The sequence below is a fragment of the Sorex fumeus genome, unplaced genomic scaffold (assembly GCF_029834395.1).
Source record: "Sorex fumeus unplaced genomic scaffold, SorFum_2.1 ptg000044l, whole genome shotgun sequence".
NCBI lineage: Eukaryota > Metazoa > Chordata > Mammalia > Eulipotyphla > Soricidae > Sorex > Sorex fumeus.
Window position 1 is genome coordinate 50,239,992 of NW_026606101.1, and position 12,962 is coordinate 50,252,953.

The 12,962-nt window shown below is 64.2% G+C and overlaps 1 protein-coding gene across 3 annotated transcripts; it reads left to right on the plus strand.

The window, feature by feature from the left end:
- The first annotated feature begins 1,337 nt into the window (after nucleotides 1-1,337).
- Nucleotides 1,338-12,230, plus strand: CHRD (chordin). 3 transcript variants are annotated; one of them, XM_056121405.1, is made up of 23 exons: nucleotides 1,342-1,537; nucleotides 1,680-1,783; nucleotides 2,171-2,300; nucleotides 2,464-2,595; nucleotides 2,858-2,957; nucleotides 3,137-3,224; nucleotides 4,095-4,236; nucleotides 4,332-4,472; nucleotides 4,594-4,676; nucleotides 4,758-4,905; nucleotides 5,249-5,355; nucleotides 5,438-5,557; nucleotides 7,440-7,596; nucleotides 7,862-8,103; nucleotides 8,335-8,448; nucleotides 8,607-8,864; nucleotides 8,958-9,051; nucleotides 9,153-9,209; nucleotides 9,428-9,531; nucleotides 9,904-10,006; nucleotides 11,337-11,491; nucleotides 11,613-11,712; nucleotides 12,129-12,230. In XM_056121405.1, the coding sequence occupies exons 1-23, from the start codon at nucleotides 1,390-1,392 to the stop codon at nucleotides 12,182-12,184; spliced, it is 2,883 nt and encodes a 960-aa protein (XP_055977380.1). In that variant the 5' UTR covers nucleotides 1,342-1,389; the 3' UTR covers nucleotides 12,185-12,230. The 3 variants fall into 3 exon arrangements, 2 of the variants coding, with proteins under 2 accessions (XP_055977380.1, XP_055977381.1); XM_056121406.1 differs by having other exon boundaries at nucleotides 7,862-8,082; XR_008793463.1 differs by lacking the exons at nucleotides 9,428-9,531; nucleotides 11,613-11,712; nucleotides 12,129-12,230 and having other exon boundaries at nucleotides 1,338-1,537; nucleotides 11,337-11,475.
- Nucleotides 12,231-12,962: the final 732 nt, after the last annotated feature.

The window sequence follows — 12,962 nt, forward strand, 5'->3', positions numbered from 1 at the left end:
GGGGTCGGGGGGAGGGCTGGGTGAATGGTGGGCACAGGCTGGGCTCACTCAGGTGGCCCTCTGCTGGGCTCTGTGCCCGCCTTCGCCTGCCCCCCCTCTCTCCCTCTCTCATCTCTTACCCGTCCACATGTGACAGGAGGAATAACCAGGCCCATGTGTCCCTGTCTTGGGAGAGACGGCCGAGAGCCTCCCCCACGCATACCTCAGCCGGCCCCTCTTCCTCTGCCCTGGCTCCGGTTCCCTCGCTCTCCCCGCAGCCTGTCTCCCCACAGTCTCTGTCCTTAGGGGCCTCCTGGCCTGACCCTGTTCCTGCCAATGCCAACCCTCCCCCGGCGGCCCCCCATTTTTCCTTCCTCGGGCTCACTCCTGCTCCTCCTCCGAGGAGGACGGGGCTGTCTGCTAAGGAGTATGGCCTAGATCCCGGAATTCTCCAGTTCAGCCAGACAAGATGCCTCCCAAGATTAGGAAGGAGGGTGCTGGGACCGTGGGGAGGATGGGGGGTGTGTAGGGGTGGGAGGGGGACAGGAGGCCCTCTTGACCAGCAGGCCAAGACAAAGGAGGTGGGCCGGGTGTGGGGGGGGCTCCCCTGGCTGAGGGGTGGGAGAGCCCGGGGGCTGGGCGCTGGATGGGCGGCGGTGCCGAGGACAGGTGAGACCAGGGACAGAAGGGCCCCGTGGCGGCTGAGTTGATGTGCGCGCGTGTTGAGATGTGCTGGGGGGCCCGAGTCCAGGGGCCATCCGTCCTGGGGTCCTTCCCTGCAGGTTGTCACCCTCTGGCAGGAGCCCGGTGCTAGTCCCAGGGTTTGCCCAGGCCTCGAGCCCAGCTGCTGCCCCTCCCCTGGCCTGGGGCTCCCGACCGGGGCCGGACGCGCATCTGGCGGACCAGGCAGCCGGTGGCCCGCCGACAGCCAGGGGTGGGGGGTGCCCCGGACCAGTCTCTCCTCCCCGCTCCTCGCCCCCCTGGTCCCTCCCCGCCCCTCCCCCGCCCTCCCCGCCCGCCTCCCCCGCCGGGTCCCAGCCCCTCCCTCCCCTCCCCCCTCGCGATCCGGGCCGCCGCCGCTCGGGCCGGACCCCCCGGGCTCAGCCCGGCCCCCCTCGCCGCGCCGCCGCCGCCGCCGCCGCCCCGTTTGCTGAGGAGGAGGCCCCCGGCCGGGGCGCGGGGCGCGGGGCATAAAACGGGCCGGAGCCGGCGCCCGGGGCACCAGAGCGGCGGACGGCCCCGGGTCAGCGGCCGCCCGCGCTCCCCGGCCGCCGCCGCCGCGCCCGCCCCGCCCGCCCGGCCCGGCGCCGACTCCGCGGCCGCCCGACGAGCCCCCGGCCCCCGCCCGCGCCGCGCCCCGCCGCCCGCGGCCCGCGCCTGCTCCGCCCGCTGCGCCGTCCCGTCCGCGTCATGCCGAGCCTCGCGGCCCCGCCGGCCCCGCTGCTGCTGCTGGGGCTGCTGCTGCTCGGCCCCCGGCCGGCCCGCGCCGCCGGCGCCGAGCCCCCCGCGCTGCCCATCCGGCCCGAGAGGGAGCCGCTGCCCGTTCGGGGCGCGGCAGGTAGGTGGGCGCCGGGGCCGGGGGCGGGGGCGGGGGCGGGCCGGCCCCGAGGGGGCGCCGGGCGGGCGCAGGTGGCTTCGCGGCGGCGGGGGCGCGCGGGCCCCCCGGTGCCGCCGGCCGAGCCGGTCCCCGCGCCCCGCAGGCTGCCCGTTCGGCGGGAAGGTCTACGCCGTGGACGAGACGTGGCACCCGGACCTGGGGGAGCCCTTCGGGGTGATGCACTGCGTGCTGTGCGCGTGCGAGGCGGTGAGTGGCGGGCGCGGGGGGCGCGGGGGCACGGCAGCGAGCTTGCGGATGGCGTGGGACGTCCCAGCCGTCCCACCGTCCCGGCACCCAGCACCCTCTCTTGCCTCGGCCCTGCCGTCGGGGGCCAGGGGAGAGGCGCACCCCCGCCCAGGTGTTGGCCGCCGCCCGTCGGGCTCCGCGCCAGTCCCCTTTGCTCCCGGGTCGCTGTCGCCGCGCGCGGCGGTCACCGTCCCACCCCGGGGAGAAAGAGACGTCGAGTGACTGGTCCAGGGTCACGCAGCGTGTGAGAGGCGGAGTCTCGGGCTGCGTGGGACCCTCGCCCTCTCCGCCCCGTGGTCCCTCCTTGCGACCCCCTGGCATCAACGCCCCCCTCTTCTCCGCGAGCAGCCTCAGTGGGGTCGCCGCGTGAGGGGCCCGGCGAGGGTCAGCTGCAAGAACATCAAGCCCGAGTGCCCTGCCCTGACGTGCGGGCAGCCGCGCCAGCTGCCCGGACACTGCTGCAAGACGTGCCCGCAGGGTAAGGCGGGCGCCGGGCGCGCGAGCAGCCAGGCCGGGCCGGGACTGCGGAGGGCGGCGGGGTGGACGCGCGGCCCCCGCCCCCCCCCCCCCCGGCCCGCCCCGCCCCGCCCCGCCCCTCGGTGCCCAGGCTCAGGCCCGTGTCCCCCTCCTCCGCGCTGCAGAGCGCGGCGGCGGCCCCGACAGGCCGCCCACAGGCCTGGCCTTCGAGTATCCGCGGGACCCGGAGCATCGCAGCTACAGCGACCGCGGGGAGCCGGGCGCGGAGGACCGCAGCCGCGCAGACGGCCACACGGGTAAGGTGTGCGGAACCCCGCGGGGTGTGTGCCTGTGTGCGTGCGTGTGTGCGCGTGTGTGCGTGCATCTGTGCGTGCGCGCGTGCGTGTGCGACTATGTGCAGGTGTGTGGTGTGTGCGTGTGCGCGCGTGTATGTGTGTGCGTGCGCTTGTGTGTGTGCGTTTGTGTGTGCACGCGTTTGTGTGTGCACATGTGTGTGCGGGGGGGTGGCCAGCCCACCGCCACCACCCCGGGTACCAGGACGTTGTGCCCCCTTGGCAGACTTCGTGGCGCTGCTGACAGGACCGAGGTCGCAGGCCGTGGCGAGGGCCCGGGTGTCGCTGCTGCGCTCCAGCCTGCGAGTGACCATCTCCTACAGGCGGTGAGAAGGAAGGAAGGAGGGAGGGAGGGAAGGAGGGAGGAAGGAAGGAAGGAAGGAAGGAAGGAAGGAAGGAAGGAAGGAAAGAAGGAAGTAAGGAAGGAAGGAAGCCAGGGAGCAAGGACCTGCAGAGGTCAGAGCCCGAGGTTTCAGGCCCGGCCTCACCGCCCGCTTCATCCCAGGCTGGACCGACCCACCCGAATCCGCTTCTCCGACTCGGCAGGCAGCGTGCTGTTTGAACACCCCGCCGCCCCGACCCAGGACGGCTTGGTGAGAGGATGCTGTTGACGGATGCTTGTCCAGGCTGGGCACCGACATACGGAAGCCCATTGTACAGATGGAACCACCACAGTTCAGGGGCAGCGTGTGTTGTGCTCAAGAGATCCCACTAGTAAATGATGGAGCCTTGGTTTGCACTCACACACCTTGAGCTCCAGGCCCTCTTCTTTTTTGGGGGGAGGGTCCCAAGAAGTGTTCAGGAGACTCAGGGGCCATGGGTCCTAACCAGCAATTCTCTGTCAATTGGGTTCAGTGTGAGGTGAGGGAACCCATTCACCCCCCAGGCTGGAGGCCCTTAGGGCTATGCCCAGCGGTGCTTGGGGGACCCCATGTGGTGCTGGAGTTAGAACACAGTGTCTGTCTTGACCACCTGCATACCACCTCTGGGCTCCTCTTCCTCTTCCTCCTCTTCCTCCTTCCTCCTCTTCCTTCTCCTCCTCCTCCTCCTCCTTTTTTTTTTTTTTTTTTTTTTGGCTTTGCACTCAGAAATTTCTCCTGGCAGTGCTTGGGAAACTATATGGATGCCAGGATTCAAACCTAGGTCAGCTGCACACAAGGCAAGCGCCCTCCCTGCTGTACCTCAGGGCCTCCCCCCCTTTTTTTTTTTTGCATTTTGGGTCACACCCAGTGATGCTCAGGGGTTACTCCTGGCTCTGGCTCTGCACTCAGGAATTACTCCTGGCGGCGCTCGGGGGACCCTATGGGATGCTGGGAATCGAACCCAGGGTGGCTGCATGCAAGGAAAACACCCTACCCCCTGTGTTACTGCTCCAACCCCTCCGGGCCCCGTCTTAAGTATCCCGGGGCCCTCTCCCATATTCCTTCTGTGCTGAGTGGGGTGCTCTCGCTTTTCTGCTGCAGGTCTGCGGGGTGTGGCGGGCAGTTCCACGGCTGTCCCTGCGGCTCCTCAGGTCAGAGCAGCTGCACGTGGGCCTTGTGTCTCCCACGCACCCCTCAGGGGAAGTCTGGGGGCCACTCCTGCGGCACAGAGCCCTGGCTGCAGGTGAGCACTCCGGAATCCCCGGACCTGAGCTTCGGGAGTCCCAGGTAGACAGAGGATGGGGTTTCTGATGGTCTTTCCTGTCTTTCCTCTCCTAGAGACCTTCAGTGCCATCCTGACGGTGGAAGGCACTCCCCAGCCGGGCACCGGCGGCATTGCCCTCCTCACGCTCAGCGACACACAGGACTCCTTGCATTTTTTGCTGCTCTTCCGCGGGCTGCTGGAGCCCTGGGGTGGGGGTAAGTGTGTGGCGGGTCGGGGTGGCGGGGTGCCTCGCTCCCCGGGGTGGAGGTAAGCGTGGGTCGGGGGGGGGTCAGGGTGCCTCGCTCCCCGGGGTGGCCCCATGTGCCACTCTCGCAGGCCCCGCCCAGGTTCCCCTGCGGCTGCAGATTCTCCACCGAGGACAGCTGCTGCGGGAGATCCAGGCCAACACCTCAGTGCAGGTGAGTTGTGGGGTGCTGCCCCGTGCTGCCCCCTTGTGCTGGCCTCCCAGGGTGGCTTGCCATGCCCGGCCTTGTCCCCAGGAGCCGGGCTTTGCCGAGGTGCTGCCCAGTCTGACAGCTGAGGAGATGGACTGGCTGGCCCTGGGGGAGCTGCAGATGACCCTGGAGAGGGCAGCTGGGGCTGGACCACGCATCAGTGGACTCATTGCTGCCCGGCAGGCCTGTGACGGTAAGCCAGACTTGCGACTGGCACCAGGGCCCTAATAAGGAGGCCGCACAGGTGCCAAGGGGAGGGTCAGTGTGTGCCTGGAAGGCATTCTGGGGGAGATGAGTGGCCCAGGGCCAAGCGGGCCACCCTCTGTGTGTAAGTGTGTGTGTGTGTGTGTGTGTGTAGGGTTTGGGTCATTCTTGGTGGTGCTTCCTCCTGGCTCTGCACTCAGGGATCACTCCTGGCAGGGCTCTGGGGACCATATGTGGTGCAGGGGGTGGAACCCGGGTCGGCGGCATGCAAGGCAAATGCCCTACCCGCTGTGCTACACTGCCCCCTCCACCCTCTGTGTCACCCCTTGCAGTGCTGCAGAGTGTCCTTTGCGGGGCTGATGCCCTGCACCCAGTTCAGACGGGTGCAGCGGGCGCAGCCAGCCTGACGCTGCTCGGGAACGGCTCCCTCATCTACCAGGTGGGAGTTGGGGCTGTGGAGCAGGTGTGGGATTTCAGGCCCCCTGATGCTCCATGGTGCCCTCCCCCATCCTTCCACCCAGGTTCAAGTGGTCGGCACAAGCAGCGAGGTGGTGGCTGTCACGCTGGAGACCAAGCCCCAGCGGAGGGACCAGCGCACTGTCCTGTGTCACATGACCGGGGGCCAGCCTGGAGGACACACGGTGAGTGTTGTGGGAAGGTCCTGGCAGAGCGTCCGCGTGGTGTGTGTGTGTGTGTGTGTGTGTGCGCATGTGTGTGTGTGAGGGGGTGTGGTTGTGTGGGTGTGGGTGAGGTGTGGGTGTATGGGTGTATATGTGTGTATGCTTGTATGTGTGTGTGCATGCGTGTGTGTGTTTGGGTGTGTATCTCTGTGTGCATATTTGTGGTGTGGGTTATGTGTATATGCTCATGTGTGTGTGTGAGGGGGGTGGGTTTGAGGGAGGTGTGTGTGCATGCATGTGCGTGTGTTGTCTGTGTATGTGTGTGTGTGTGAAGGGGTGTGGGTGTTTGTGTGTGCATGTATATGTGTGAGAGCATGTGCATGTGTGTGTGAGGGGCTGTATGTGGTGTGTATGTATGTATGTGCGTGCGAGCATGTGCGTGTGTGTATGAGGAACTGTGTGTGATGTGTGTGCTCTGTGGGAAGTCAGCCCAGACGGGCAGGATCGGTGTCCCATTCGTGGACTCTCACTGAATTGTGGGGCACCTTGTGTGGGAGAATCAGATGGGGGGGCAAGTCCTCTGCCAGTGCCCCGAGACAGACTCTCAGCCAACCCTGGGATTAGCCCCTGGGCTTTCACAGTGAGTGCCTCTTTCCACTCTTGGGAAGCGGTGCTGTGGGGCCCCGGGGCCCCTTGGTCAGTCCTGGCCACCCAGACTGGATAGTTTGGTGCTGGGACAGAGAATGTGGAGCTGCTCGGGCTCTGCCTGGTTGGGCATTAGCCCACTCTGACGGTGCTGGGGGCCATCAGGGCCACAGGGGGAGGGGCTCGGGGGACCATGAGGTGTTGGGATTCAACCTGGTGTCCCGGCACCTGCCGTGGTAGTGCCTCTGCCCACTGAGCCATCCTTCCAGCCCAGGGTCTCTGACTTTTATTTCAAAGAAAATAAGTTATCTTCAAGGCTGTTACTTGGCTAGGAAGTGGAGGGAAGTAACTTGAATCTGGGCTTTCAAGGTTGTGTGTGTATGTGTGTGTATGTGAGTGTATGTGTGAATGTATGCCTGTATGTGAGTGTGTGTACATGTATATGAGTATATGTGTATGTGTGGACATGTGTGAGTGTGAGTGTGTGTGTGTGTGGATGTGGCCTCAATGGCACTCCTGAGTCAGTGCTCTGGGGTTGCTCCCCTTTTTCTGTTTTTTGGTTTTTGGGGCACACCTGGCAGTGCTCAGGGGTAACTCCTGGCTTTGCATTCAAGAATTACTCCTGGCCGTGCTTGGGAGACCACATGGGGTGTTGGGGATTGAGCCTGGGTTGGCTGCATGCAAGGAAGGCACCCTAAACACCATACTGTGCTCTGGCCCCCATGTGAGGTCGCACCCTGGTGGTGTTGGGGGACTGTGCGGCACCCAGGTGGAACTCGGGACTCACGCATTTCAGGCACATATGTCCATCCATCGGGCCATCTGCCCAGCCCCTGCAAGGTTCTTGTGTTCCTGGTTTATGAGTATAATTTGTGTATGTGTGAGTGTATGATTGTGTGTGTGAGTGTGTGCATGTGCCTATGTGTGTGTGCGTGCGTGTGTGTGTGCGAGTGTGTGCATGTGCTTATGTATGTTTGTGTGTGTGTGCATGTACCTGTGTGTGTGCGCGTGTGCCTGTGTATATGTGTGTGTGTATATGTGTGTATATGTGTGAGTGCATGTGCTTATGTGTGTGTACACATGTGAGTGTGTGCATGTGCCTGTGTGTGTGTGGTTGTGTGCGTGTGTGCATGCGTGTGTTTGTGTGTGTGTGTGTGTGTGTGTGGTATCCTGGGGGCATGAAACAGAAAAAGCTTTAGAATACTGGCGTGTTCCTCAGGGATCTGTGGCTTGATCTCCCCTTTCCCTGCCGCTCCAGGCTGTGGGTGTCTGCCCTGGGCTGGGTGCCCGAGGGGTTCATATGCTGCTGCAGAACGAGCTCTTCCTGAACGTGGGCACCAAGGACTTCCGGGACGGAGAGCTGCGGGGACACGTGGCCGCCCTTCCCTACAGCGGGCACCGTGCCCGCCATGACAGTGAGTGTGCTGGGGTCCTCTGATGCCCCTGCAGTGAGGGGTGCTGCAGAGGACAGTGGGTGCCTGTGGGGCTCTGGGCCTCTGGAGACGTGGGCGTGGGAGCTTCAGCAGCCCTGGGCTCACAGACGTCGCCTCCTGGTTCCCGCGGACTCTGAGTCGGGGCAGCTGGGCCCAGGCCAGGACTGTGCAGCCTCGTCCGCTCTCGGTCACGTCTCTCACCGGCCCCTTCTTTCCTCACCTGTCCCCTTTTTTCTGTTGGACCCAGCGCATCCTGTGGTGCTGGCGGGAGCCCTGGTGTCGCCCCCGGTGAAGAGTCCGGCCGCGGGGCACGCGTGGCTCTCCCTGGATGCCCACTGCCATCTGTACTACGAGGTGCTGCTGGCCGGTCTGGGCGGCTCCGAGCAGGGCACGGTCACTGCCCACCTCCTTGGGCCTCCTGGGACGCCTGGGCCCCGGCGGCTGCTGAAGGGCTTCTATGGCCCCGAGGTGAGGCCCCACGGTGGGGAGGTGGCCCAGGCAGTAGTGGCCAGTGAGCAGGAACAGGGCCAGCCTGACCTGGGCTGGGGAGCCCGCAGATGGTGGGTCTGACTGGGCCTTTGTGATCCCTTCTCCTTGCTGCCTCCTTCTCGGCAGGAGCCCTGGGACACTAGGTAAAGGCCGGGGCCCTTGAGGGGCTGGGGTGGGCGGTGCTGTAGGCTGGAGCCCCGGGTGCGCCCACACCAGTTCGTGTGCTCCCAGGCGCAGGGTGTGGTCAAGGACCTGGAGCCGGAGCTGCTGCAGCATCTGGCGCGGGGCACCGCCTCGCTCCTCATCAGCACCAAGGGGAGCCCCCACGGGGAGCTGGGCGGGCAGGTAGGCGGGCAGGTAGGCGGGCTGCCGGGTGGGAGGGGGCGTGCTCACCTGGGCGGCCGGGCGGCTCACAGCCTCCTTCCGGGTTGAGGTTGCGGGGATTGCGGGGGTGGACGGGTGTCGGGGTGTCGGGGCTAGGCGTCACTCCCCCCTCCCCGCAGGTACACATCGCCAACCAGTGCCAGGTGGGCGGCCTGCGTCTGGCGGCGGGAGCGACCCCAGGGTTCCCAGCGGCCCCTGCCGCTGCAGTGGCCGGACTGCCCGCCGTGCAGGGCGCAGACACCCCGTTGCCCCCCAAGTCCAGCGGCCACGGGCGGCCCCGAGATCCCAACACTTGCTTTTTCGAGGGGCAACAGCGCCCCCATGGAGCTCGCTGGGCACCCAACTACGACCCCCTCTGCTCCCTCTGCACCTGCCAGGTAGGAGGAGCCCGGGAAGGGCTGCCGGGGAGGGCTCTGGGTCCCGGGGGGCTTCTGCGTCCCAGGGCACCCCACCATCCCCTCTGTCTGCAGAGACGCACTGTGATTTGTGACCCTGTGGTGTGCCCTCCGCCGCCCTGCCCGAGCCCCCTGCAGGCCCCAGACCAGTGCTGCCCTGTGTGCCCTGGTGAGTGGCCAGCGGGCGTGGAAGGAGTAGGGAGAGTGGGTGCTAGGGAGGAGGAGAAGGGGGGATCACCTTTTATCTTCACTAGACCTTTGGCTCCACAGAGAAACCAGATGTTAGAGACCCTCCAGGGCTGCCCAGGCTGCGGGACCCCGGAGAGGGTGAGCCGGAAGTGTGTGCGGGGAGGGGGAGGTCGGGGGAGGGGGGGCGGGCCCGGAGGTATCCAGGTGGGGCCCATAGGGAGATGGAGGGGCGCGGGTGCCAAGTGACCCCCCCTAGGCTTCCTGAGGTGCTAGCCCGCAGGCGGGCTTGGGGTCTGATCAGGGCGGGGTTAGCCAGAGGGCAGTACTAATGGCAGCTGGGCACTGTCCCCCACCAGGCTGCTATTTTGATGGTGACCGGAGCTGGCGGGCAGCGGGTACCCGATGGCACCCTGTCGTGCCCCCATTTGGCTTAATTAAGTGTGCGGTCTGCACCTGCAAGGTATGGCTGCCCATTCTCCTCTGGTGCCAGGACCCAGCCTGGGCTGCACTGAGCGGGAGGGGCTGCCCGTCTGAGGTCTGGCCAGTGTGCCAGGAGGCAGACAGTCCTGGGCCAGGCCCTCTGTTGGGCTCCTAGAGTTGACTTCCTGTAGAAGGGCGAGGGCTGAGCTGGGTGAGGACTCGGCCTCTGCCTGCTACCTAGCTCCCCGTGACCCCGGGCACACGCTCTCCCTCCCCGAGAAGCTGGGGGTGCAGGGGCTCTGAATAGAGGACTGTGTGGGTCAGGTTGAGGTGCGGGAGAGGAACAGGAGGAAGTGGCAGGCGGGTGCACTCCCCTCCTTCCTGACACCCTTCACTCAATGGATCCCTGCAGGGGGGCACTGGAGAGGTGCACTGTGAGAAGGTGCAATGTCCCCGGTTGGCCTGTGCCCAGCCCGTCCGCGCCAACCCCACTGACTGCTGCAAACAGTGTCCAGGTGAGGGAAGCGGAGCTCCTCTCTGGGAGAGGAGATGCATGGTGCTGGGAGGCACTGGGAAGCGAGGAGGGATGGAAGGGACTTCTCAGGTATTCAGCAGGGGCTCAAGGCGCAGCCGAGAGAACTTGCATCTACTGGTGGGCTGCAGGGGGTTCCAGTCCCTGCCTCATCCATCTTCACCATCCGTCCACCTACCCACCTCTCCATCCATCCACTCTGCTATCCACTCCTCCATCCCCATCACTCATCCTTGTCCATCCATTCATACATCCACACGTCCACCATCCATCCACCTTCCCACCCACTACCCACCCATCCTTCCATCCCTCCACACATCCACCCACTCACCCATCATCCACCCACACATCCACCTCTCATCCATTCATCCATCTGTCCATCCATCCGCCCGTCTGTCCATCCATCCACCCACACATCCACCTCTCGTCCGTCCATCCATCTGTCCATCCATCCATCCATCCGCCCGTCTGTCCATCCATCCACCCACACATCCACCTCTCATCCATCCATCCATTTGTCCATCCATCCATCCGCCCGTCTGTCCATCCATCCACCCACACATCCACCTCTTGTCCGTCCATCCATCTGTCCATCCATCCATCCGCCTGTCTGTCCATCCATCCACCCACACATCCACCTCTCGTCCGTCCATCCATCTGTCCATCCATCTATCCGCCCGTCTGTCCATCCATCCACCCACACATCCACCTCTCGTCCGTCCATCCATCTGTCCATCCATCTATCTGCCCGTCTGTCCATCCATCCACCTACACATCCACCTCTCGTCCGTCCATCCGTCCGTCCGTCCATCCATCCATCCATCCATCCATCCATCCATCATCCATCAATCCGCCGTCCTCCACCATCCATCCATTTGTCCATACACTGATCCACTCCTTATTTATTATCTCCATCATTCATTCATGTACCTACCCACCCATCCATCGCCTATCCAGCTCTCCACCCATTCACCCACCTGTCACTCATCCATCCCCCTTTCATCCATTCCTCAGCGACCTACCATCTATTCACCCTTTAATAACCCATCATCCGTTATCCAACATTCCTTCCTCTTTCCTTTCCTGCCTCCGTCATTTACCATTTCATCCATCCACTTACCCCATTTTGTCCATTTATATCCACGCATGCCTGCATGTGTGTGGCCACGCATCTGCGCCACCAACCAGATTCATTACATACTAAGTTTATAATGGAAACTTCTAGGTACTGGAGATTCAATGAGAAAACCTGGAGGTTCTCAGAGAATCCACCTCTGCTGACTCTGCCTCCTTCCTTCTCTCCCTTCCGACAGCGGGGTCCGGAGCCCGTCCCCTGCTGGGGGGTCCCATGCAGGCCGACGGGCCCCGCGGCTGCCGATTTGCAGGGCAGTGGTTCCCGGAGAGCCAGAGCTGGCACCCTTCAGTGCCCCCCTTTGGGGAGATGAGCTGCATCACCTGCAGATGTGGGGTAAGAAGTGGGAGGCCTTGGCGGGGTGGGGGTGGGGCTTACTCGTGATTGGTGGGTTCTCGCAAAGAGGCCGAGGACTGCGGGTGCCTCCCGGAGCCTCAGGAGCTGCTTTCTGCCCCAGGCGGGGGTGCCCCACTGTGAGAGGGACGAATGCTCCCCACCGCTGTCCTGCGGCCCCGGGAAGGACAGTCGCTGCTGTACCCACTGCGCTCCTCGGCAGCGTGAGTGTGGGGGTCCGGGGAGGCTGCCGGGGGTCTTGCATCTTGCTGTGTACTTGTTGCCCCCCCACCCCCGCACTGAAGCCCCTGGCCCTGAGGCGCCGGGTCACTGGGAAGATGCAGTTCCTTTCTAGTGCCCGGTCTCTCTGCTGCCCCTTCCCTGGCCCCGCATGGGCCCCCTCCCTGCTAAAGGCCTTTCCATGGGCTGGAGAGACGGTGCAGTGGGTAGGGCGTTTGCCTTGCACGCAGCGACTCGGGGGGACCAACCGTGGCAGTGTATAGGGTCCCCTGAGTACCTCTAGGAGTGATGCCTTCATGCAGAGCCAGGAGTGAACCCTGAGCACCACGGGGGTGTGGCGCCCCCCTCCTCCGACCCCCCAAATGACCAAACCAGAATCTTCTCTGCCTTCTTTCCGCAGCGGCACTTGAGACCAGGACAGTTCCAGAGCCACAGAAAGAAGCCCAGGGCTCCTAGGCAGCCGTCTGGAGGCCTCAGGACCAAGAGGACGGGCCTGGGCTGGGAGAGGGAGTGGCGTGGAGGCCCTGTGTTCTCCTCTGGGCCCCAACCCCCCCCCCCCCCCCCCCCCCCGTGCCTCACGCTCCATCTCCCTCCCCCACTACCTCTGGGAACCGCAGCTTCTCACGCAGGGGGCAGGAGGGTGGCCGGTCTGTCCAGCTCTGGCCTGCTGGAAGGCGACCCCCTTCCCTAGTGTGCAGAGTGTCGCCAGCTTGTTGGAGTTTTAATTTATCCTCACTCAGCCTCATGGGCCCCCAGTTCGCCTGCTGCCCGGAGCTGAGCAGAGTCACTATTAGAGATTTTTGTATTTATTAAAACAGGTTTTTTTTTCAGTCTTTGGGCTCTAGCTGGTCTCTTTGTGGGTGTCATAGGAGAGCGGGGAGGGCGCTCGCCTTGTACACGCCTGACCCAGGCTTGATTCCTGGGCATCCCATATGATTCCCAAGCCTGTAAGGAGTCGGGAATAACTCTTCAGTATCGCTGGGTGTACTCCCCCTCCCCAACCCCTCTAACCCTAGTACTGCACTGTAGCACTGTCCTCCCATTGTTCATCGATTTGCTCGAGTGGGCACCAGTAACGTCTCCATTGTGAGATTTGTTGTACTGTGTTTGGCATATTGAATACGTCACAGGTAGGTTGCCAGGCTTTGTTGTGCAGGCGGGATACTCTCGGTAGCTTGTTGGGCTCTCCGAGAAGGGGCAGAGGAATTGAGTCTTGGTTGACCGAGTGCAAGGC

Bases quoted from the DNA above. Each gene is read 5' to 3' on its own strand.
- CHRD (XM_056121405.1), top strand. From the start codon at position 1,390: ATGCCGAGCCTCGCGGCCCCGCCGGCCCCGCTGCTGCTGCTGGGGCTG. The intron at 4,473-4,593 runs GTAAGTGTGTGG...CCACTCTCGCAG, and splicing joins GCTGGAGCCCTGGGGTGGGG to GCCCCGCCCAGGTTCCCCTG. The intron at 5,356-5,437 runs GTGGGAGTTGGG...CCTTCCACCCAG, and splicing joins ACGGCTCCCTCATCTACCAG to GTTCAAGTGGTCGGCACAAG.